This window comes from Mixophyes fleayi, chromosome 2 (assembly GCF_038048845.1).
Source record: "Mixophyes fleayi isolate aMixFle1 chromosome 2, aMixFle1.hap1, whole genome shotgun sequence".
Taxonomy (NCBI): Eukaryota; Metazoa; Chordata; class Amphibia; order Anura; family Limnodynastidae; genus Mixophyes; species Mixophyes fleayi.
In genome coordinates this window covers 320311215-320338944 of record NC_134403.1, presented here as the reverse complement: position 1 = coordinate 320338944, position 27730 = coordinate 320311215, and the positions used below count along the sequence as shown (strand labels likewise).

Genomic DNA, 27730 nt, shown 5'->3' with positions numbered 1-27730 from the left:
TCAAAGGCTTCTGCTTTAAAAGTACTATTTTCATTTCATAGGCTGATGTATACCTTTCATTGAGGTGGTGAGGAAATCCCTGCTTTATATACACAGGCTTAGTGCAAGGCCCTGCTCCATGCTTGTTTTTATATGTGTACATGTAAGAGTTAACTCTGTCATTTGGATATATTTTAGAGGTAGATATTTATAATGTGCTGTATAGTTTAGAAGCCAGTATATATAGGGCAAACGTTTGGCAAGCGTTCCTGCTTTCTAATTGTGAAGACTGCTGTCATTACTTCATAATCAGAGAAGTGACTAGGCTTTTCCTGACTCTTAACTAGCGTTTAGAAGACTCGACTGTCTGTCTCCATCCTTTTTTTTTTTTTAATATGAATTGCTGCTTATTTTAGGGAGCTGGGACGCGTCCAACTTATATATGAATTACAATACGTCTTTGTTTAACCTATTGGGTGCAGGCTGCACGCTCTTCCCTAATTGAACAGTGAAATCCGGTGCCATCCTATCCGCCAGCAGTCTCCTCTCGGGTAGCTGAGGAAAAGCATGTGTCCATGTCTAATGTGTTAACAGATATACACTTACAAACTGAGGGTGGTCTATAAAATGAATAACTGATTTTTTTTTTCCCCTTAAGTTAATTGAACTAGCTAATGTACGCTGTTGTTGATCCATTTAGTTTGATGTTTAGCATTCCACTGTATGAGACTAAATCTTTCCTGCCTTTCTACCACTAAATCTGGCGCCCTCATCAGACATGTATTTAATAATCTTTCTGAAGTCCTCTCTGCTCCAGCAACCTCTAGCATGTGCTTTCCACAGTATTGTTCAAGCAGCTGGTCTGTTTATCTCCGTATTGGAAATCAATGGTGTAGTGGTCAGTCCAATTGTGAATATAATGCAATAAGTATGCATTAAGAGGTAGACAGTCTAATGGGTGTCATTCTCATTCACTGTAATTACATAATAGAAGTCTGGTAGAGACGTATATTCTATTTAGAACGAAGGTTTATTTTCTGAAATTTTATGTGACGAAAACCATGATTTTTCTGGATAAACACTCCGGTTGAAGAGAGCTGATCTGGAAATATATTAAGCTCTGCGTCAACTGAAACAACGCCACTACCAGGAAATACGTCGTGCAGTGGAAAATTGCAGCATCAATTGCATATAAAAACATTGGCGCACAGATTTGTGAAATCTCTCCATGCGTATTTTTTAAGCAGTATATTTTTCACTCCATTATATTTTGTAATTTAGATTGTAAGCTTCACTGGGGCAGAAACTGATAGGAAATGATAAAACCTTCCCTATAGGTGCTGCGTAATATGCGCTATACACATAATAGATGATAATATGACCTAGTTTTTAGGTTTACTCTGTATGCGATTCATGCTTAGACCTTGTACAGATAGGGTTAATAACGTTTGTTTCTCATGTTTGTGCATGGTTTATATTTGGGATATATATGCAGACATTTTTAAATATAAAAGTTTTAGAAAGTTATCTTACAGACATACACACATACACCATCCATCACCCCGAGTATTTATGAACACATTCAGACGACCTGTGCTGCTTATGCACCATTATTATATGATGGTATTGTGGACAAGCAGGACAGAATTACCCTACTAAGATCTACACAACTGCAATTTTCTCACTGCAGAAAGGATTACATCAGAGGTGAGCAAACTATCTTTACTCTGCTACCTCTTTATTATACCAGCTTAAAATATAGCTCACAACTTGTATAATAAATAGCAAGGGTGGCATTATAAAGAGAGTGACACACAAACTGCAACCTCGTCCTATCTGGTGTTCCCCACAACGTCATCCTATCTGGTGTTCCCATCAACCATCTGTCCTCTTTTCATGTTCATGTTCATAAATGCTGCAGCAATATTGATTTTCCTCTCTCACCCCTTATCCACTGAGCCATTCTGCATTCTTACTTGCAAAGTCCTTAAAACCACTAACCTTTCTTATATCTGAAACCTCACATTTATATACTCTCTTACACACTTAGACCTGGCTCCTGGCCTTCTCTCTGATCATCTTATTCCTGCCTGCACCACTTTTCCCATGCCGCTACTAACCTCTGTATCCAACCCTGACATGAGCCTCCTCCACCTCTTTACTAGAGTCAGCCCTTTTTCCATCTATACCTCTCTCACTCATACACTCTTACTGATGTCCCAATCTTCACTCTGAGCCACACTCACTTTTCCTGTCTCTGCCTTTTTCCCACTAGATTGGTTTCAAACTCTGCATGTATTTTTGTCTACCTTGAAGGTCTGGTTTATGCTCTTTTCGTCACTGTAAAGGGCTATAAGGAGCGTTGTGGTGCCTTAAAAATTAGCAGCAACATTAAATGGATTTAATGTATTTTAATAGACTTTGAGATAAGCGACTGGCAGTGGATCCCAAACTTTTTCAGTTCAAGGCACCCTTAGGGTCTCCGTAATTTTTTGTATGCACTCCTAAGCCAAACTAATTACCAATTAGTCCCTCGCCTTGTTTACCACTGGCCCTGGCCGAGGCACCCCTGTGAGATCACCTAGGCACACAGTTTGGGAACCACTGGACTATGGTATTATAATGGAGGTGCTATGAGCTGGGTAATAAATCATAGTTCCTAGTTTATTAGTTCTGGTATAAAGTTAATTCCACATTATAATTTGTGTTTTTACGTAAACCTCATCACTCCCACTTACCCGATTTGTGGGGTCCCACCAATGGGCACTCCCTCGTTCTGTGTGCTGTTGGAGTTGAGGGCCCTATTCCTAAATGGGCAGCAACGGTGCCTATGATGACCCCGAGTAGGGACCAAGTCGGCATTCAGAAGCTCTGCATCAACACAGCTACTAAATGCCGACAATCAAACCATTAGTTATTATGCTAGGGCTTTTAAAGATGATTGCATCAGCAGGCTGAAGCAGAGCTCTCACAATTCTAGGGGTTGGATATTTAAAAATTAATAAATAATAATAAATTAAAAATACGTGGTATTACCCATTTAAGGAGGAGAGGGGAAAGTTGCATCTAATAACATAATACAAATCTCCCCCATATATGAGCAGTAATTATGGAGGCGCATATCTGATCAATTCTGATTTAAGGGTAATGTCAGTGGCTCTTGCTCTAACTTTAGCACTGTTTTCTGTTTAGATATTGTTTTGTGTGAAACTTGTGTAATTCAGTTACCACATTTACACCAGCAATGCTGCCATTGTGAAGCAGACCTCTAGATCGTACTGACCCTGCTTAAAGCTGTATTACCATCTAAAGTAGTGATCAGTTTCGTTTACCACTTTGAAATGTCTACAGGAGGACCAAACGGAAGTAGCCCCTGGGCATTTGGTAACACAGTAAACGTTTGAGAAAGCAAGATAATAATGTTCAGCACTTCATATGTAGAATAACTTAATTATTCTAATATGAATGTAACTAAACATGTCACCTCTGTATTGGTTGCAAGTTAACGTGAGCAAGTCGCTTAACATTCTGATAGATCTTTACCTTTCTTTTAGATCCAGTACCCGCCTTGGATCTGGGACAGCAATTGCAACTAAAGGTGCAACGCATGCACGATATTGAAACAGAGAACCAGAAGCTTCGAGAGACATTAGATGAATACAATAAAGAGTTTGCTGAAGTAAAAAATCAAGGTTTGTTCTAAAGTTTATCATTTAATTTGTTCAGGAAAGTAGTTGTGGCAAATGTAGTAAGATAATGTATCTATAATGTGATATGACAGGTGTCATTTTATCTTACAAATGTAATAAACTAATGTTGGCCAAATACAACAGTATCTTCAACATATTGCTTAGTAGTATATTGTCGCTAAGCTTTCTCTGAGAGTAAAAGGATTCGCTCCTACCACCTATTAGGTTATTGTTTAATGCCTGTCTCAGAGTAGCTCCTTATTTCTGCAGACCAAAGCTTGGTCTGTATTGCAAGTAAGAAAGAAATATCCACAGATAGGGGCGTATTCAATTAACGGCGGGATCGCCGAAAATCCCACGCTCTAAAAATATTACCGTTAATACGGTAGTCCTGCGCGTTAATACGGTAATTTACTCTCTGGATTTCAGCTCGCAGCTCAGGGAGCCGCGAGCTGAAATCCAGCGAGATATTACCGTATTAACGGTAATATTTTTCCAGCGCTGGGTTTTCAGCGATCCCGCCGTCAATTGAGTACCCCCCATAATGTTAGATCGTTAATAAATATACACTGGAGACATTTGTCAAACTGTTGTAGTGGTGGTGATAAAAATAATGATTGCTTGCTATGGCCAACACCTACTAGTTCTTGATTACATGACACTTTAGTTTGTGTTATATTGCTGTGCATTTGTGAAATTGACACCTAGGGGTAAATGTGAGTTCGGCGTCTTCGGCGTTTATATTCAAAGCGGTGCTGCCATGTAAAGGGAAACTTCCCTTTACAAGGCAGCGCCACTTTAAATTTAAGCGCCGAAGATGCCGAACTCGCGGGAGTTGAAGAAACCGGAGGTTAATACATTTACCCCCTAGTATCTGCGATTGGATTTGTTGCATGATTTGTTTTTCGTGAGTTCACAAGTGTCTCTTTCATGGTTAAAGAGATTAAGTTAGATGACAACTGAATACATCAACATCAAACCAATGCAATAGATGACCTTAGTGCAAAAATGAACCCTCCTTGTCTCCATACTTTGCAATAAACAAAATCCATGGTACTGAGAGAAAGAGCTTGGGAAGAGAAAAGGGAAGGAATTAAGGGGTGAAATGAGAGTTAATCATGCTGTGGTAAACAAGTGGCCATAACTTTACCCATATCACTTTATACCATGAAGTAATATGAGCTAGAGCATTTCAATCATATGAAATACAAGGGTATTTTAGTGATCCATATACAATACAGCATATTACTGAGCCATTTAAAATAAAGGAAGCATTTTACTGACCATCATGCAATACAGACTGCATTATAGTGACTACATTTGCATTAAAAAGAACCTTACAATTATGCACAATGCAGGGAGACTTCTAATGACCACTATACAATACAACGTATTCTGAATAATATTAGCAGCACATATCTATTAGGCAACTTATATATTCGGTTTAGTGGACCTTTACAATGCACACAAGTCCTAGATAACTACATTAGAAAGATACTAGAGTTGTCTGAAATAACTTATAACATTATAACTAAGGTGACACACAGCTAGATAGTAGAAGCACTTTACACCTGTTTGATCAGAAACTGAATTGCTTTATAAAACGCAGTCAGTGTCTGTACAAAGGAATATTCTTTTTACTAACCCCATATATATTCATATTTTGTTCATTTGTTTATTCATAAATGACACACAAGAAAAATCAATATACAAAACTCTCTTAAACCTTACACCTTTGTGTGTAAAGACCAAAGTACAATTAAAATTAATATAAAGGTACTAAAAATATTTGCAGTACTGCCAGCATCTGGAAGACAACTTGGTGCAAGTGATGAGACGTCATCATTGTACATAAAGCTCACAGTGATTAGATTGTTTATACAGAAGCTTAAATAATCACTGAACGTAAAATGAAAATGTAAAATGTGCCACTCAGTCCTCTCATTATATTCTGTGTTCTAGAACCGATCACAGAAAAGACAAAAAAGAGCTTCAAACATTTGGCCTGTTTTCTATGATATCTGCAATCTTATACATAGATGAAGAAGAAACAAGACCTTAGGTCCCTAACTTACAGGTGTTGCTTTTGCTTAAAAAAAACACTGGTGCAAACTGCATGTAAAAAGGCATGTAAACACTATGTCTAAGCAGTTGAAATGTGGTTGATTTTCACTGGACACATTCACATGCATTTGTGAATTTGTCCAGAATGCAAGGGTATAGATGCAGAGTCCTTCCTATTCTTTTCAATAGGGTTCCAGTGGGTGCACAAGATTGGTGCCCCTGTAGGGGTTGAGTGCAAATAACAGCATGCCCCCACCTCTCCAGCATCATCACTAGCTAATAGTTAGTCATTTTTTTTTTAATGTTAGCAACGTATTCGCTCTGCCAAACTCCTCTCTTCTGTCTATGCAAACTTCTCTGCAAATGGGAGCCTCTTCCTCTGCATCAGCAAAACTTTAGATGCTTGATGGGTCCAAAGCTGCATTTGTACTGCAAGCTCCAGTATTTACTTTATTATGGTTTTGTGGAGTCGTTAATTATAGCTGCTCACTGGTGATTATTATGGGTTGCTGCACTTTTTTCTTGCAACCTTACATAAATGGGGAAAATATTCTGTGACCCATAAACACAATCACAAGTTTTTTTTTTTTGTTACAGATTGGTTGAATGTAATATCTGCAGTGAGGAACTGACTTAGAGATTTTAACTGTGTATTAAGCTGGTCACACATGGACTAAGGTTGTGTTCTCTATATGGGAAAGTTATGTCTGTTTAGGCAGCTCCTTATTACTCTAGATACATATGTACTAGAAAATATTTTATTTTGTACCCTGGCACCAAGGCCCATACACTGTACATATACAGTGTATGTATATACATGTGTGTATGTGTACACACACACACACACACACACACACACACACACACACACACACACACACACACACACACACACACACACACACACACACACACACACACACACACACACACACACACACACACACACAGCTTTAGAGAGACTGGCCAATAGAGTGGTTTTGTAATTGGGACTAAAATACTTTGGCATTTGTATTTCAGGCCAATTGTAATATGCCCTTACTTTAAACTAAGTAAACTTTGCTGTATTACCGCGTTTCCAGTGTATTCATATAAGCATCAGGTTCACTGAGACAGCTATGCATTTCTGTTCCCTTTCTCACTGTTCTAGTTTATGATGAGCTTTTCTCCTGTCAGTTTGGTGCTGCCACAGAAGAGATGGTTAAACCCCTTCTGGTCTGGGAATTAGCGTGGGAGGACAGTCCTTTATGTCTCAGCTTGAAGTCATTATTCTATACTAGTCTCTGTGACCAATACCAGATCAGGCCACCTTGGAGCCAAGGACCTTAACTAATTAAAATACTGTGGAAAAACAGACTAATTGGAGTACTACTCAAAAACAATTTAGATGGCTTATGTGTTTCTCTGTAGGCTGAGTGTTCTGGGCTGAAAGCATGTACCGGACTTGATTACAGTTAACCTGTATCAGCCGCAACACTCAGAAACGAGCCAGCTTTAGTCTGTTTTGTATTACAGCTAAATGCAAACAATATCTATATATTCGAACATACAGAACCAGGTGAACAAATGACTTTTGTATCAGTTACAGGAAGTATGCTTTGCATAACCTTTTCATCTGCAATTCAGTTATGTCTCTAGTAATGTAAAGTGTAGTATAAAGGTTGTTTTATGTGTAAAGTATGATTTATGGGCAAATAATGTTGTTGCAAAGTTGAACGCAAGTTTTGCAACATTATGAAATCTAGCCATTCTCTCCTTCAATAAAACGATTATTAAAGTGGACCAGTGCAGCTTTTATCCTAGCTGTATTTTCCAAGGAATCATGTAGCATAAGCGAGCAGGCCGTTATCTTACTAGGGATAAACACTAATTTTAGGTACAAGAAAAAGCTGAAATCACCCCACATGTAAAGTGCAAGAAGATGGCTATGTCTCTGTGTTTTGTATTCCCTAACAGCACTAGAGTCATGGTACCTATGATGTTATTTTATAATGAATAATTATATTTAAACTCTGCAGCTAATAATATGGTATTGCCAGCATATAACATTGCACCTTATAGGTGGATTTAATAAACTCTGAATTCAGAGTTTATTATTCATCATAGGACCACTGACTTAAGTTTGCAGTGGATCTGCAATTTTAACTATTGTTTTTGTTTTTGGTTTTTAATATTTCGCCAGCTTTTGGGTTTAGGATGAATTATCATTAACATTTTTAAGGCATATCAATAAAATTGAATTTTATTTTATATTTACACTCATCCATTGTCTCTGAGTGCCCCTCAGTCACCTGCTTTCCTTCCTTTTGACATTTTACAGAGTAAAATAGCACAGTTTTGCTTCAAGCCGGCCACATGTGGCCGACCCGAATCACAGTCCTAGCGCGACGTGCCTGGCGCACTGTCCAGCATGTTAGTTCATGCGGGTGGCCAAATTTGGACCAGATGCAGCATAGTGGAGTTTGTCATTCCAGTTAAAGCATTACGTAAACCTACATATCCTAGGTCTCTCTGTTGGATGTGTTGCATATGTATTTAGTAGCGTTATGCTTAATTCTTAGTTATACTATTCATTAAATTAAAAACTTCCGTGCGGAGGTGTTTATTTTCCATTGATGTTCTGTCGCCTTTAAATCCACCTGTGAGCAGGGTACCTTGGGATGGGCTCATCACATAGTACTAGAGAGAGGGAGGTCAGGTTTACACTGAGGTAATGTTTTGTGTTTCATCTTGTGTGGCTCTTTAATTGTACATGTCTGAAGGCTTTAAAATGAGTTTAATTGATTTACATCACAATGCGATGCCAGGAATATGCAAATGGATGGAGTAGAAGCAGAGAGGCTTGTGGAGCGTTCATCATACGCGTGGCGGCTATGGGAAATTAATGTCCTAATGTGCACAGAAAAATGAATAAACGGTTTCACATGTTAATTCATGCTTTAACCCACACTGAGACTTTATTAATCCCAGCTCAACAGAGAGATCATTTGAAACTGTTCAATAAGGTGATATTATGTTTTAGCATTGATTTTTTTTCTTTTCAGACATGTTGCAGAAACCCTGGCTCTGTTTCCCAGCAAAATCCATTGATCCTTCTCAACTGAAACGTTTAAAGTTCAATTTAACATTTAGGGAGTAAAAGGTCTCCAAAGGGACTCATATCTATTGATTTTGTGTCAGAGTTGAAGAGATGGAGTTTAAAACACACTGATCCTACAGGGTAAAGAAGGCCTTGTATTATATAACCACACAGCGTTATGTAAACACATTTTCTCCCAATTGTTTTTCTACAGAGGTTACAATAAAAGCACTTAGAGAGAAAATCCGGGAATATGAACAGACCCTGAAGAACCAGGCGGAAAATCTGGCTCTGGAAAAAGAACAAAAGTTACAAAATGACTTTGCTGAGAAAGAGAGGTGAGTGGTAGTATTAACATTGGTACATGCCGATGTATTTTGTGTATATATAATAAAAAATAATTTAATAAAGTAATTGAATTTATTTCAGGCTAGTCTTTATATACAAGATCAAACCATAAAATTAACACAAATAAAAAGCACATCCATGGGTAAGAAGGGCGTATAAACGCCTATAAAGAGGGACGCCGCTAGAATATAACGTGGGGACAATTATGTTACAAAGGGGACATGTATAACTCTCTTGTGTCTCTGTGTCCGGACATATGGAGGGCTAAAGCTCTTCAGTGATACAGCAGAGACAGGATTTCCAGTCAAAATGTAAAATGAATAAATATTGTGCACTCCACATATAATAGTAAAACCTTTTTCATTCACACTTCCTCAGCTTATGATTCAGCAGTAACTGAACAGTATGTAGAGACTGCACATTAATTTCCCTGCGGCCTGCAATGTAACGGATTTGACAGGACTTTAAACCCACGTTTCCCATTGCCATCTATCCCTATCTTTCAGGGTCACCTGCAGGTTTAAAGAGTGTCCCTAGAAATGTTCCTATTTTACAGTTATGACCAACTGTACAATGAAAGTTCTCTTTTACTGAGCTTGTTCACTGCCATTCTTACCATCCATTCTTTTTCACGCTTATGTTAATATTTATTGAAAAGGCAAGAAAGTAAATGATTATTAAAATAATTTTATATGAAGTGTATTTTAGTGATTTATGGTCCACCTAGATGGTACTGCACATACGCACCACCACAGCAGATTGTCCAGGGTTTCCATATAGCCATCCTGTCTGTCTATCTGCTGTATTACTTACCACAATATATAGTGTTCTAATAAGTATAGCACATTGCAGTGTGTCTGAATGGAACATCAAATTAGTTACCATTCTCCAGTCTTCCAAAGTTCCAGAATCCTGAATCATGTAGAACATATGAAGGGAAGCAATGTAAAGAGTTGGCTGTAACTAGCTGTATAGGTGTTCAGCGCTGACAGCAATCTATACACTGTCTGTCTTTCTACTCATCCTCCACTTATAAAGTCAGTGGGTCTGCACCTGCTCGCAATGAAGGCAGCCATTTGGTGGACTCTTGTAATATTGAAGAGAGTGCCTTATTGGGGTCTAGTGCCTTATTGGGGTCTAGTCCCTTATCAATGAACACATTGAATGACTTCAACGTGTTTATTGATAAATGATAAAGTGGGATTTGATATTAGCAAGCATCTATCCAGGGGCTGTGGATGTGCGGTTAGCTCTCAATAGAAGCTGCTTAACAGGCATCCACAGGTAAAAATGAAAGTATGGGCATAAGGCCAGGAGCCCAGGTACTAAATTGCACCCATTGTAATGTCATTTACTGCCACAATTGGTTTAATAAGTTTTATTTAATTGAAGATGCCTGCTTACCCTCTTGGCGCTTGTGCATGCTGTGCTTTCTGCTGCCTCCACTTATGTAGGTGACAGGTGCATTTGAAGCAAAAGACAAACCAGTTCTTGTAGACAATTGTTCCATTACTATTTGATTAGCCCTCTGCTTTTTCACAGTGTGTAGAGTGTTTTTTTTTTTTCTTTCTCCTTGTTTTGTTGAAGCTTTTCTTGGCTCTAGTCGTACATAGTGTTTATACATTGCATGCACACATGCTGCTCCTGTATGTCTGGATCTCTTTGATGCAGCGATTGCAGAGCATAGGATTAAGTTGTACACCTTTCTGTAAATAAACCAGCGCCTCAATTTAGGGTAATTGCAGGTTAATTTGCATATCTGTCTTAGTGTTGGGACAATAAATGTGTACTACTATTATTATGATTATTATTATTTTTTCAACACCGACCAATTATAGGCAAAGCTTACATAAACTAACATAACCTATTTAAAGTATCGCTAAATTTATTATCCATTATGAAAAATGTCGTCACATTCACAGATATATTTGGAAAATTCCCCAAAGCGTTAGAGGACCTAAGATGTGTTCATTGTTATGTATTGTTAGTTATCTCAGTGCATGTATCTGTATTATGTAATCCTCTATAGTTGGCTCTGAGTGGTTTCCACCTTTTATGTCTGCTACTTTTAGTTGTTTACACTCCAGGGAATTTTATATCTATGTATGGATGCTATTGTTAAAATATATATATGTATAATATATCACACTCAATGTGTATTTTAGGTAAGGGGTGAAAGACCAATTATAAAACCGCAACTCTAGCAATTTGTGATTATCAGAATATTTTATTTCCATAGTTATTATCAGGATAGTAGAAAGACATACGACTAGTATCAGTTATTATATTCTTACATCTGAGGAATCCTTTACTAATATTGGGCGAGTTGCCTGGACCCAGATGACTGCAAGCCCGATATTCTGATCAGGACTTTATCAGTCATACCAGTAAATCCTGTCTGAATGTGTGTGGTCATCTGCAGTAACAGGTCCACGTTATACTACACACAATCCAACACTTGCTCTTGTGTGGCCAGTTTGGGTATTGATCCTATCACTCTGCTCTTGAGTCACACTGTATGATCGGCTTGTGTGTGACCGGCTTTGTTACATTGCTCTTGTGCTACAAGCACACGCTTCATCTCAAATGTTTACATTTGGTATTTTACACAAGAGTAAATGTTGCTCTGAGACAGGGTTGTGTAATTATCTTGCAAGTGCTTATAATTTAAATCATTGTTCACACATGTCTCCATTATGTAACTGTGCCTGATAGGCCAGGTCTATTTCCAATCTGGCTTGATAATGGGGGCAGCAGATGACTATACACACAAAAGGTGGACAACCGTCTACCTGATTTACTGTCCTGCTTAGAAATGATCCATTCAATTGTTGGACCACAAACCACAAGATAAGATCAATTTGTCAATATTGCAGGTGATATTGCTGCAAGCGTGCCCAAAGAATCACATTCTGAGAGGTAAAGTTGGATGCTCTTTTAATTCTTTAATTGTCTTCTTAGGAAGCTGCAAGAGACTCAGATGTCAACGTCTTCCAAGCTTGAGGAGACTGAACACAGAGTTCAAGTTCTGCAGACAGGTTTGAAAACTTCATGTTAATACAATGGTCAAGGCTATATAAAGAAATTGGGAAAATGGGCAAGTAATATTAGCCACATAGTGTATGTCTGTGATGCATTTGAGTTGAGGCTGGCATTAGGACTTCAGTGTATATTGTTGGTGGCTATAGAAGAAAATCTTGCACAGTGAAATATACTGTAGGCAGCTTGCACTCTGCTTTGTTGTATTTTGCTGGTGTGCATAGCGCACAGCTAGCGTGCATATAGGAATGTCTTCTAGAAATGTGCTTGATGCTTATTATTAAAGCTTTTTCTGATTTATTACCTCTCTCTTCTGTAGCTTTGGACAAGTCTCAGGCAGCATTATTTGACCTGAAAACGAAGTATGATGAAGAGACGTCAGCAAAGTAAGCGCCAAGTGTTATTGGATTTCTTAATTTTTTTTGCTTGATTTCAATTTACTAGTAATGGATCTATAAAGAGATTTGATTTGTAGCACTGCCAGTAAAACAGAAGAACGGCTTCAACTGGACATACACGGCCGATCGTGCATTACTAACAGTGCCTGCTGACAAGACCACTGTTCAGTATGTCCATATATATAGTGACCTGGGCCATGCTGGTTGATAGTAGTGATCCACGGTCATCTTCCAACCACCTCTACCAATGTGCCCAGTAATGATCTCACCAATTTCAATGAGATTATTGTCTGGCATCACTGGTGTTTTTAGGAAATCCGGCCAAATAGCGGATATTGACTGCAATATTGCAGCATTTGTGGCCAGCAAATATATATTGAGAAGTCTTTTTATTTTTATGTATAACACTGTAAGTCCAGCATATAATACAGAACCAGTAATTTTCGTTCTAAATTATTCTACTGCATAGCTTTTATACCAATAGTTCAATATGGTTGCACTTTTGTCAAGACTGCCAATACATTATAAAGTGATCAGTGACGGGTAGACAGGTAAGCAGCTTATGCGGTGGTTTTAAAGCCTTTTAAATGTATTTTTCTTGTGCTGTAGTTGCTGTATACTTCCACTGTTTATATAACGCCACATACACAGGAGTATAAAATGCGAACAATGGGATGAATATGTTAAACTTTAGGTCATTACAAGACCTTATAAAATGCCTCTCAACTACTGAAGCACAATATCAATGTGGATGGGTACCTTTTCACCCAGTATATTAATATATGTGTAAAATACAGGGACCAGCAGTCATGTTGATGGGTGGAGCCGATAGGGCAGAACAGTAATGTAGTACTGATATGTCTTAGTTCTACAGTCAATTTATGTTCTGGCCACCAGATTACTGTGCACAGCAATATGCATAGCTCCTTTAGCCACAGACAATATTGTGATGGCGCAATAGGGTTCTGGGATTTCCCTCTGGGTAGGAAACCTCATAGAGTTGTAACAATGCTGAAAGGTCCAGTGTATGCATGTAATGGATCGAACAGTGGCTGATTAATGTCTGAATCTATTGACCTGAGATATACGCACACACGTACGTACACACACGTTGGCTGGTATATGGCGCTATGCATTAATGGGAATGATGAAAATCCGACATCTACAATCTATAACAAACCCGATTTTCTCTCTGGCAAACTGTAAGGGATAATCTACCCCCACTCTACATTTGTGACCTTTTTAAACCCAGAGGAGTTGTGTGACACTTCTCATGGTCAGAGGCTGCAAGCTCATTGCTTTTACGCAGGGTTGAGATCTCTGCGGTGACTTCTAATATCAGTAATACTTTACAGCTGGGGTGCACCGTTCCTTATATTATTCATGCTTTCCTAATGAACATTGAAGTGATGGCACCAGAACATCATTTATACAGATATTTTCTACAGGCGGTTATACATATATTATCATTACTTGTGTATTATGTATTAATAAAAAAAGACAAGAGACAGGGTAAGACCATACCTGCCCAGTCACCCAGACTCCCGTAAGAGCCAGCCATTCTCCTGTAACCAGCAGGAGGGGAGCCTTGATCATGCGATAGGCAGTGAAATGCATAATTTTGGCCCCGCCCCCAGTGATTAAACCATGTGATCGTGTCATTTGGCCGCAGGATATAGGGCCAAAATGACGTGATACTCGGTGCCCCCTCCTTCCTCCACAACTGTAATTTACCTCCCGGAGGGGAAAATACAATGTAGGGGAGTATGGGTAAAACACAGTATCTGTAATCCAGGCCCATAAACTTTGGATAACTGTTGTACGATTGTCAATATAATGCACAATTATTTTTTTTTATTTTTTTTTTTCTGCGAAAACCAACTAACAAAAGGGTTTGTGTCACCAAGTGCTGCGTGACTTGGTGTCTGGCTAGTACAAATGTGATTACAGACTGTAATGATTATTAAGGGGAATTTGGAAGTTTGGTATGTTTGTGTTTTTTGTTTTTAAAGAAGGGATTATACACCAATTTCCAAAGGTGGTAATTTATTGTTAGAAAAAGTTGAGGAGAAGTGAAAGGACCAGTATAAGATTAATATCTCGATCATGACGAAACATACCTTTGCGTAACTGCATTAGTATCAGTAGCAAATGCCATATTATGTTGTTGTTATTGTGTTGCTAATATATGGAACCCCCCAGGCCCTTTACATTGGTTTCCAGGGTTGCCTGGCAACCATCAGATGTTTCCTGTCCAGTCAGAGATAAACCTCAGCAAGAAGTGGTTTCCTTAGATGTCATGCTTACTAATATAATGTGATTATCAATATACTGCTTAGCAACTGAAATAGCCTGCTGCAGACAAGTTTAATTCGAAGCCAAGAAAATGACTCGACTGTATTTACATTGTTCTGTTCTAGAAACAAAGAGCTACTTGGATCCCATATATATTTGCTTTTTTCCAGTTGAAATGTTGGTGCCATTATCTTACTTTTTTTTACATATTGTCTCTCACTGGCTTTATTTCGTTATCATTATTAAACTATGTAATGCGTTTTAGTCCAGAGTATCTTTGGGTTTCTGTTACTGTTGGAAGAGGTAATGGGCATTATGCTTTCAGTTGCATACTTTGCCTTACAGAGGTCTTGATGGCTTTTCCCTTGCTGCTTAATATAATAAGATAAATATATAAAAGGTGATCACCCCTCTTGGTTTTGTGTCATCTCATCCACCATTCTTCAGCTTCTTACCCTTAAGCTCTGCAAAATTTTCTGTCATGGTGTAATGCACACTTGCATTTTCTCATTATCTGCAGTACTCAAAAAAAAAAAAAAAATATCTCTTGCGAATCCTGTAACCTGAGGGAATATAAATATAAAATAAAATGTATATCTACAGTTTAACCCAGAAGCAATAAAAAACCGCATTGACCTTTATTAAGATCACATAAGTTTAATGTGAGAGCGATTTTTATTTACAAGCTATCGCGCATGTAATGGAAGGGAAGCAGCCTGGCTCTATCGTCCAGTAAATTCACAGGAAATGTCACACAAGCCACAAGTAAAAATTGGCAAGTCATGAAAGTAATACATCTTTTTTTATGTTTTTAAGAATCATTATATTTTTTTATCAGTGCTGATAGAGGCAACGTTTTTAGTTTACCTGATTTTGCATCCCTGTATGTCTGTTTTTGTTTTATTTATTTTTTAATATTAAAGGCAAGAAACGCCTTACATTTCCCTAACCTGTCCGTTCTTATGTACTCAATCCACATCCATTTCTGTTACATCTCTCATTTTGAAAGTGTTCAAATAACTGAATACATAGCAGTCAGAGAAGGCAAAACAGATAGAAGTTTGTTCATTCAAGTTGAGTTAAACTGCATTTATAATATCTCCACTACTGCACACTGGATGTTGGTAAAATTCAATTTGCGTAACCGCAAAATTTCAGACACTGAAACCTCAAAAATGTATTAAATATTACTGTCTTAGACTCCAAGGAATGTGGCTCTGTGAGATCTGAGTCACTCCATCTTATTTGTGTGTGTATATATGTGTGTATATCTACGCCAGTCTGTGTATATATGTCTGATTGTGTGTGTGTGTGTGTGTGTGTATATATATATATATATGTGTGTGTGTATGTATATATATATATATGTGTATATATATATATATATATATATATATATATATATATATATATATATATATATATATATATATATATTTTATAGATGGATATGTTATATTAAATTGTATTATATACACACACCAACCACAACATTAAAACATTGACAAGTGAAGATAATAACATTTATTATCTTGTCACAATGGCACCAGTCGAGGGATGGGATATATTAGGGTCTGAGAGACTTTGACTTGGACCAAATTGTGTTTGCTAGATGATTGGGTCAGAACATCTCCAAAACAGCAGATCTTGTGGTGTTTTTATGGTATACAGTGGTTAGTACCTACCAAAAGTGGCCCAAAGAATGATAACTGGGAACAGGCGAAAGAGTCATGGGCATCCAAGGCTCCTTGAATTATGTGAGGAGCGAAGACTGACCCATCTGGTCTAATCCCACAGAAGAGCTGCTGTAGCAAATATTGCTGAAAAAGTTAAAGCTATAATAGTAAGGAGTCAGAACACACAGTGCATCACAACTTGCTGACCCCTGTCCACCACCAAAAGCCCATACAATGGACATGTGAGCTCCAGAACTGGACCATGGAGCAATGAAAGAAGTTGGCCTGGTCTGATCACGTTTTCTTTTACATCATGTGTACAACGTGTGTGTGTGTGTGTGTGTGTGTGTGTGTGTGCTTCGTTTACCTGAGGAAGAGAATGCACTATGGGAAGTAGGCAACCAGCGGAGGCAGTGTGATGTTCTGACCAATGTTCTGCTGGGACACCTTGTGTCCTGCCTGGCATTTATGTGTGTGTTACTTTGACATGTACCACGTACCTAAACATTGTTGTAGATCAAGTACATGTAACGGTATTCCCTGATGGCAGTGACCTCTTTCAGTAGGGTAATACGCCTTGCCACACAAATTCCCCAGATCTCTGATCAGAATCTGATCGAGCATCAGTAGGATGTGCTGGTAAAACAAGCCCGAGCCATGGAGGCCACACCTCACAACTTACAGGACTTAAAGGATCTGCTGCTAACGTCTTGGTGTCAAATACCACAGGATGCCCTACAGAGGTCATGTCCTTAATGGGTCAGAGCTATTTCGACGGTACTATGGGGATCCACGCAATATTATGCAGGTGATTTTAATGTTGCGGCTTATCAGTGTAAATATGTATGTACGTGTGTGTGTATATATGTGTGCGTGTATACATATATATGTATGTGTATATATAGGTATGCATATATATGTATATAATGTGTGTGTATGTATGTATCTATCCCTACTTGGCAATTACGGTCATTTGTCATTTTTGGGATTTTGTACCCCTCACTGACAACCTCTGTAGACTCTGTTTTTGTTTTTTTTTTAGTTTAAAAAGAGTATTCAACATATTAGCATATAGTTATTACATACAGTATTCATGTAAATAGATGGTCATTGTCATATCGAGCCCTGCACATAAGGTGCTGGGCTTCATATATTTCAAAAAAAATAATTGATAAAAGGTCCCCAATGTTTATGGAGAGTTTTAAAGTAATAACAGGTATGGAAAGTGTTACTAATCCAGGGATTTTTTTTTTCTCTCTCTGTGCAATATTGCCAGTGTGTCGGATGGAATATCAGAAAGCCACTTATGGCAACTGTAAAGTTTTCCATGTGTAGGCTCAAAATAAAATGTAATTAGCCTTTATGCTTAGAACAAGGATCCATTGATGAATACAGCTGGTCTTTGTTTTATTCTGTCTTTGAGAGTGGGAGGTAAAAGTGTTCTTCATGTTTATTAATGCAGATTTTTTTTAAACAGATGCTAAGCAGAGTTTCAATTGGTTGTTTATATGATCTATGCTTCAGATTATAGCAAAAATTTATAATGTTAGATATTGCTCAAATGACCGATGAGATTATTTAAAATGATCTGACACGTTTAAAGTTTTAAAATGACATTATGTGAAGTATAGTATATGTTTTTATTATGCTGTGTTGATCTATTAATTACAACAGGTGCCAGAAGCTTTTTTTTTTATGAGCTCTACCAATATTCGTGAAAATTCAGCATGTAAACTGACTGACGGCATTAAAGCACTAAGTGCCTCGTGCCTCAGTGATGTCACAAGTTGCTTAGGGAATTGATAAGATAGTTCTACTCATAAAATGGCTGTCACCTATGCGTGTAAGGGACTTGACGTAAGTAAAGCCAGACTGTATGTTACTGAGCTTATTAAAGCCGCGCTAACACTTGGGAAAATATTTCCCCAATGTACATCTGCCCTGACTGAATCTCTGAGGGCTGCTGCATGCAGCCTTTTCTCCTGAGGCTCTGTTGGTACTGTAATACAGCTGGAAATTAATACAGCTTCATTTTTAAATGGTGTAGGAGGAGGTGTGTGATTTGGTCCTACCCCCAACAGGTGGCAGTGCAGCTGTAATATACATGAAATAACTGCTGGTCTTATACTGGGTCTTCTCAGCTCTTTCACCTGTATACGATATATTGTATTATGTACTAAGATGTGTGAGTAACTTCAACTGTCTGTAGTGAAGTGGGGAGGTGTTGTTTTTGGTTTTTTTTTTTGTTTTTGTTTAGCAAAGCTGCCTAGTAAAATCAACTTAGTAATGGGATTTTTTACTTGCTTTTCTAGTGTAAATTTAAACATTATTTATGTAGGCAATACATGATAAATTCTTGGCTTTTCTCTGAAAAATAACTTCAGTAAGGCATCTAATGGGCATAGGAGCATTTTACATTTTTCTATAGAGGAAGTAATGTTTCTCTATCTACCTGCAAGCTTACATGTTGAAGAACCAGTAGAAAGTCTGGTGGTACCACCTATCTGCCATTTCCTGTTGTATTTTGGGTGAAAACAGCTGGATGTATCGTAGAAAGTAGATTGCCATGATGTTTAAAGTTTTACTTAAAATTGTTTATCCTTAGTTACTTAATTTCCATAGTTCTCTGTAAACTCCTTTGTCACAATAGTACCCACCTGGCTATGCCTGACGTGGGTGTGAGAGGGTTAATAAACACACAACCATTTGTTTTTCTCATACACACTCACTATTAATACACCAAGGACTGCTAACACTACGAATATTTCACAAGCTCACACTCATAGGAGCAGATTCAATTAGCAATGCGGCTGCGCATTATTACTACTATGGTAATTTTTCCACTGATTTTTCTCGCAGCTCTGAGATTTTCTGTCTAATCCCGCAGCTAATTGAATATGCCCCTGAGGAAGTCTTCCATTATTTCCCAACTTATCCAATCAGTTACTGTAAACGAAGCAATTCTATGTATACCTGTGAATTGTAACGCAAAGACAGAACACTATTAAATGGTATTTAATATGACAAAAAGACACAATGCTCATTTAATAAGAATGGTGATAAACAATTGATATACAGAAATATAAATGCAAAATATTTTCTTTAAAGTAAAACAGAAATACAACACAAAAAAAGGAAGAAGCACACTCTCATACTCTTTTGCGAAATCTTGGTCCTGGGGAAGGTTTGATGGTATGAAGAATTTATCAGCACCAGACTGATTCCCCAAAAACTGATCATTCTCACAATCATTGCATTAGTTTATAAATCTTGTTCTTCCTCTCCCTGACACCACCCCTATGCTCTCTGTGACATCACTGGAAGAGGTGTGCCTATATGGTATTCTGTTTTATAACCAATTTATTGCCCTATTGTCCATGAACAGTTATGAGTTCTTAGAAATATACCAGCGCTACCACCTGATACATAGCAGAGCTTATGGCATTACTTCTTCTAAACATGGTTTCATTTTCTGTACATTTACATAGGAAACATGATTTCATTATAGTGATTCCTTGGATATATGCATCTTTAGACTAGTCTGTATTTGCTATGGACACATTTTATAATGGCACTTTCAGAAGTTACAAATATATATGTATTGCTTTGATCCATTTTGTTATCTACAAGGAATATATAATGAATTTTGACCCAACTTTTTAATACTTCTTGGACAAATACATTTTAGCCAATCTTTTAAGAACTGTGGATCTCTTTAATGGCCTATAAGAAGTTTGATTGCCTATCATTGATAACATGAAGTCTCTGAGTAAATAATCATGGTAAAGTGACAGAATGGAGGCCTCTTCATATCTGTTTCCTTCATCAAAATATGTCTTAATTTATATGCTGTGCACATGGATTTGCTGGAAGCCATTTTGACTTAAGTAATTTCAGATATTATGATTATAGCCTATTCAGAATAATTGCGAAAAATAATATTTTAAAGTTGTCATGATCTATCCTAACACCATACTGTATGCATTAGCTGATTGATTGTAGTGTACTCATTGCTTAAGAGTTTGACACATTTTGTCAACTGAAGCCATATTCGAGAATGCATATCATGAATATCAATTTACTAGGAACATTGACGTCACTTTCTTGGGTTATACATTATCTTTTTTAGAATTCAGTAATCTGTTATGTGTGTGTTTAGGTTACGTCCCTTTTATAGAACTCACTTTTTTATGAGTAAATAATAAACAGAAATAAATCAAAAATACTTTACTGCACCATAACTTTTCATGTAGACAGTATGTGCAGGAGGTATCTTGTTGGCATCAGACATGATGAAAACAATGAACACTAAAAAAGAAAGTTATTTAAGCAAACCCAGCCTCATGTAACATCATACCACACTTTATTATTTTTAAGCATTAGAAAAAAAATACTTGTCTTGCATCATCTACAGTTTCTGTAGTTTTTGCTGAAAGTACAAGTTTCATATATAGTCGTTTTGGTGTAAAGAATAATCAAAAGAGAAAACAAAACCAATGTTTTTGTTGTGCACGCTTATATTGAACTGGTGACTGCATTCCTGGAACGAGTATAAAAGACAGTGGTTTTATGGTTGTTACATGTGGTATTATGCTGAGTCTATAATAAAAGTTAATTTGTAATTAAAGTTTCCGATTTCCTGTTCAGTTAATGAGTCATGAACATCCAAAGCATGTGTTTAGAACTATAAAGTAACTTGCAATTACACTAAGAACAGGCTTTACAAATGAGAGCACTTTTTATTTAAAGCAGATACAGGGAGAGCATGCACTGCACATTGTAAGCATTGCAAAATCTCACAGTATATGTCCACTCTAATTAGGGCTGTGCCCAGACATTCTGCTGACAGAGGCGGCAACTGAAGTGATGCCCTGCTCATCACGTATACAAAATACCATCCACATTTTAGTTGTGTGCACTTATAGGATAACTGTTATTATTTATAAGCATTATTAGATCGACCAACAAGGTAGAAGATGGTAGCTGAGTTTTCTCAGCAGTGCTAACCTCTAGTTTCATTTTGATGCAGTGAGTTAATAGGTTGCAAATTAAAATAACATTTGTTTGAGGCTTCTTGTGAACTAAGTGTTAGATAAGCTGTGCTAATTTAAGCAGTTCTGGTCCTTTGGCCTGAGTGTTGACTAGATCCGTGTCCATTTTGGTAATGAAACCTTTGTGGCCAATGGCACATACCCATCGTCTTCTGCTTTACCACATTGCATGGCCCCGTTATGGTAAAGTGGTCACCCTAGGAAAACACATCATTAATATTGTCAAACAGGTTTGTACAGCATACTGGATCAAAATCCAAACGACCCGAATTGGTGATCAGTTTGGGCTCTCACGTGAGTAACTAAGTCAAAAACAGGCCCAGGGTTTATTATGGCAGTTTGGTTTGGGCCTATCCTCTCCTTTATTGCCATGCACCATATACACCTTCTGTTTTACCTCTTTACCTGCTGCCCCATTTATCCATCTCTTCCACTGCTCAGCTTAGGCCTTTCCACCTTTTACTGTGGAAAACCTTATGAACAATCCTTGTATTAGGCTTTTATTCATCAAGGTACACCGCTGTTCTTTGGGGCAATGCCAAGTAATAAGTACAATATTTAAACTGAGTGTGTAAACAGATTATACTGCAAAGAGAATGTGAGTAATATTTTCTAGCTAGAGCAAGGCGAGACTTCCAGGCAGAAACATTTTACGTGTAAAACTGCTGCAGTGAAATTGAGACACTATTTTGTCACATGTTTAATTGAAATATATTTATCACCAACTTCTCAATCCCTGTGAGACATAATGCTGGTGTTACTCAGCACTCCCTCACAGTGGCTGAAGAGAGAAGCAAAATTTTGGCTCCCTACGTTTACTACCTTCTTACCCTGAAGTCCATTCCTCTTTTACCTTTCTGCTTAATGGTAAATAATCAGTAACTGATAGGGCGTATTTTTCTCTGCTCATCTGTATTCTTAATATGGTAGCCAGCTTCCTATCGTCTCTGTTCCCTGGTAAGAAACCCTCTGTTAATATCTTTTACTTGACAAAGATGATCAATCTGTGTTGTGCCATTTACACCCATATGTCATAAGAGGCAATATACATAAAACTGTATTTACGTTTATCCAGGCAATGTTATCAGACGTTTTCTTGTACATTGTCTTGCAATTGAACCTCATCTTTGATGTTTCCCCCCCAAACGCTGCTTGCTCCCCTTACCTATTCCTGGGCACCAGAACAAGCTCATTTGACATACAATCTACCATCTGTCAGCTAGCCTCTGCATGGAAACCCCCATGGCCCCTGAGTGTATGGCATGGCGTTCACATGGAATATATCATCTGCTTTTTTTAAAAAATCCCTCTAGTTCCTTTTGTAAAACTTGCTAGACTGGGGCTGTCTGTTTATAAGGTTTCCTTTCTACATGTAATGGAGCTTTTCACTGTATATCCCTTCCTTGGTGTATTGTCCACCCCAACAACTCACACAATACCCATTCTCTATTATGTTTTGTTCACCATGGTACTAATCGACTTCTTCCCTCGTCCTGTCAGCAAACCCACCCCCCAGCCCATCCCTCCATATACCACCGTCCCCATTCTAATACATAATGCGGTTTACAGTCCTAGTGAATCTGAGTCGCAATACCACTATGTGGAATGTACACTTATGTATTGATTATACTTGAACTGACTGCTAAACACCTCAATAAATACATTCTTAAAAAAAAAAATGTGCTTGCAATGGTTCATGGGCAGGCTTGACTTGGAAAGCATATAAACTAAATGCACACACTACTTAACGTTCCATATATTACCTAATTTATGTTGTATCAAAGTCACACCTATCTCCATCAGTCTAGGGTACACAAGTCACCGCAAAGGGAAAAGTGTCCAGTCACATATCTTACACGAGCTTCACTAAAGCAATAACAATATAGTTTTAAAAATAAAATACAGCTTTCTAAAATGTAAGACCGTGAAGGAATTCTTTTGAAGTGTAACTAAAATCATATTATATTGATTAGAAATGTGTTCAGAAATGACACTTTATTCACAAGCCATCAGACTTTTACAGACCGTAGTGCTCTATGTATACCAGCCAACAGCTCCACTTGTCTGCGTTCCTTGGGCGTGGTCTATCTGGAATGGGTGTGTTTTGGGTTGATCTGGATGTGATCGAAGTTGTGCTTATTTTTTTTATTTATTTTTTAATTGGGGATACGGGCAGTTATATGGATGAAGCCTGGCCAGCTAATAAATATTTCTCAGTCCCTATATTCACCGAGCTTATCTTGACCATTTGTTTTTAAAAATGTCTCTTGGAGATCTGTAATAGACTGCTTATACATCTGAGAGATTTCTTATACAAGTAAAGCTGGGTACACATCTATGGCATTATCATGCACTATTCATGGCTGTTTGGTCAGATATTGCAAGAGAGTATACGCTCCCACGATTGTTTTATCGTACCAAAACACAGACCTTTTCAGCAGTTGGTTAACAGATGAAGAGCACAGATCTAAAGGCAAGTCCTGTAGGTGTGTGCACATGAATCTGAATGCTGATCGGGACTTTCACCCATTGGTGACATTACCGAAATTTCATCTGAAGTAAGATTGCATAGGTGTGTACCCAGATTAAGATGAGACTGTGTGGTATTACAATGCTTCAGTTGTCCTAGAGAGTAGTCAGTATCATATTATCTGTACTTAATCAATAGTTGCTCTTCAGGGATTCAAAATCTATGATGGCAGTACTGCACATATCTATTCAAAGTTTTCCAGTTTTGGACACGAGCCCCCCTTTTCCTATGTTCCATGTTTTTGAGTCTATTGTATGCAATTACCCAACTATCTATGGTTGCACCCATTAAATGACTAATAGAAACACCCATCTGGCACAATACAGTTGTCTACACCTTATGTGTTACCAGAGATACCAGTGATACCCAAAGGAATAAAGTAACTCCTCCAGTGAGTTCATTGTATGAATCCCAGTGTTGGGTCCCACTGTAGATCTCTAGTAAATGTTATGAACAGTCCAAGTCTGTCTGAGATCATATCTATAGCTATGACTTAAGCAAAATCGTTACCATTTATGAAATTGATCTTTGGTCATTAAGTTGATTATATAGCCCACGAAGGGTGTAGTTAGCCCCATAAAATCATACCTCTGTAGTGGGTAGCCCTCTGGTGCCTACTGTATATCGGTGCCCTCTTCTGCTTTGCGCCCCTGGCCGATGGCTGCTTTTTGCACTGCCCTAGTTACGCCTGTGGTTAACAATAATGGATTGTGTGTTGAGACAATGAAAAAAATATATTATGACAAAACTGTTCTTTTCCAAACAACCAGACACACGTTTAGGGTCTGGGGTCTTCATGTCATGAGCTGTCATTAAAAATACATTTGATGAAACTGCTTCAAAATCAAAAGTTTCCTTTTACGAGAGAGAAGAGAGATAATTGAACCCATTGATTTGTTTCACGGTTTGTTTGCCCTTTCGTTCTCTTCCTGAGGTGCTGTTTGCTGAGGAATGTTTCCAATCGCCAGAAAGACAGTGGGGTGTGTAATATTTCCCCCGCTAGCTCTCCATTCAGCCAGACAAGGGGACTGTGGAGAGCCTGCAATATGAATTTTTAATGCAGAACTTCATAACACAGCCCTTGCAGCTCGACTGCTCTGTTCTCTTGAGCTTTCAGATTTAATGCTCTGATGAGCAGAGCTCGGGCCTGGGGCGTTCTACATCATTTCGGGGTTAACCCTTGGAGCACCAATGAGAATCATTTACGGCAGCGTCTGCTGATTGAAAGATAATGTTTACTCATTTTGGATGGTGATTTGCTACACCTAAGTGGCGCTTTTGTAAACAATTGCATTTTATTATTTAGTGTAATATTGCTGTGGCAGATTTATGGGCTGCTGTTTGAAGACTTATCTGCTATTCATCATAGGCTGATGCTGTCACCAAAGTAACTGCTGTTGATGTGGATTTCTGCAAACCGCTTGGTTTTTTTAATTTTTTTTAGTAGCAGGGAGCAAATCAACTGCATAATTGTAGTTTGAGTGATCAAAGCATGGACTTTTTACCAATAGTATGCGTGCAGAATATATTTAGATAAATCAACATACTTCTAACACTGGATGCAGGGCTCTTGCAGAGTTGACAGTCTTCCACATCTGTACAAAAATAACACTATTTCTATTCCTGTTCAGGTAACTCATTTGTGCCCTACTTTTGGAGGATATGCTGTTTCTCATCTGTTAATCAGACTACCATTAATGTATTTGTGTAAGATACACTATGAAACAATTGGTATAATTTGTATGAGCTACCACAAAGGTAGAGACCACATTTTTTTTTTAAATCTGATTTTTATTAGCTCACATAATATGGGTACCATACAAGTCATTCTTTGTGTCACTGCAACCCATACACAAAGGGCTTATACATCGTTAACAAACAAAACTGTATTAAACACAGTAAACTTAACAATGACTAAATACAAATTTATATATACCAATCATTCAGTGAAAGAACTGGGACATAAGTGACAGTGCCTCCATTCCAACCAGCCACATTCCTGATCTAGTAGACCACTCCCATTTTAGCAATGCAGGACCTGTATTTTCTATGGAGTGAGTATAATGTATTAGATTCATTATTATCAGTCATATAGTATGAACGTTCATTTAGAGCAGTGGTCAGGGAACAGGGGTAAATTACCCCAAATGGGGTAAAAATGTAATTCCTGGGGGTAATGCTGCCGATTCACATGCTGTCAGTTGGATTGTAGACCCCTTTAAATGTGAAATTGCTGTTGTACCAGAAGAGCCTCAAGGGTTGGCAGAGGCACTTCTTGAGCTTCGATGCAATAATGAAGCCCGTATTGCATTTGAAAACAAAGCAGATCTGTCATATTTTTGGATGTCAACAGCTGCAAAGGCATCAAAATTGCACACGAGGAGGCAGTCAAAAAGTTGCTGCCTTTTGCAACAACCTACCTTTGCGAACAAGGATTTTCCACTCTAACGAACATAGAAACAAAGCAGAGAAATCGATTGGACGCTGAAGACTGTATCCAAATTGCTCTGACATCAAAATGCCCCAATATTGATGCTCACGTATCAAAAATGAAGCAACATCATTTCCCCAAAACCTGAAGTTTTGAAGTTGAAGCTTTCAAAGAAATTTTGAATAGATTCAATAAAATTTTGAATTGCAATAATTAATAATATATGATTTCCTTCCTTTCAAATCAAGGGGGTAACGTCGGCGTATCTAAATATATTTGGGGGTAAAAGGTAAAAAAGTTCCCTGACCCCTGATTTAGAGTGTAAGCTCCCTAACATACAAGCACAGGGGTCAGCAGCCAATTAACGTACCATGTCTGTCTTTTGGAGTGTGGGAGGAAACCAGAGCATCCTGAGGAAACCCACTCAATTATAGGGAGAACATAAATGTTCCAAACAGATAGGGCCCTGACTGGGAATTGAACTCATGACCCTGGTGCTGTACCACCATGATTAAATGTTATCTACCATTGTAGATACGTTAAAATATCGTATTCACTCCCGTATGCTGAGTCCGAGGCACCTCAAGATGCATCCAGCTCTACACCAATCTTCTATGCGTCAAGTTTGCATCAGGCGTTCTTACACCCAGTCATGTGACAAGCACAATAAATGTTCTTTTTTATATTTGACAGCAACAAATGCATTCACTATTAGGTTTGATTTAAATTTAAAAAGAAAAAAAAATACAGCCGTCTCGTTTACAAATGGAAGTAATAGAAATTAATTCTAATATATGTCTACAAAATTATATGATGTAGTCAGAAGCACTTAAGATAGCACCTATCGGCTTCAGAGGTGAATACGCAATCAGCCAATCAGAAGCTGCTAGCTGCTGGCCAGAGTTCTCATGATCAGTGTATATTTTCACCAGCCCTCAGTCATCCACAAGTAATACGGCTAATGATGTCTTGGTCTCCATGCAGGTCTGCCTCAGTTGGCGATTACACGAACCTGCTCTTATTGTTCTCTGTTTGCGTTTGCACAACACTTTCTTCTCTTGTTTCTCCTTTCCCAGAATAAGGGGTCACAAATAAAAAATCTGCATGCAGACAAATGGACGTGCAGAGTACAAATTTGGATATTTTACGTT

At 38.0% G+C, this 27730-nt stretch overlaps 1 protein-coding gene across 6 annotated transcripts in view; it reads left to right on the top strand.

Annotated features, from left to right (window-relative positions):
• CUX1 (cut like homeobox 1) overlaps positions 1 to 27730 on the top strand; it is a 295304-nt gene that overhangs the window by 112869 nt on the left and 154705 nt on the right. For all 6 annotated transcript variants that reach the window (XM_075196738.1, XM_075196737.1, XM_075196734.1 and 3 more), the window contains 4 exons: positions 3534 to 3671; positions 9026 to 9149; positions 12121 to 12197; positions 12518 to 12584. In XM_075196738.1, coding sequence (XP_075052839.1) covers positions 3534 to 3671; positions 9026 to 9149; positions 12121 to 12197; positions 12518 to 12584 — 406 coding nt within the window. The remainder of the gene's footprint in view (positions 1 to 3533; positions 3672 to 9025; positions 9150 to 12120; positions 12198 to 12517; positions 12585 to 27730) is intronic.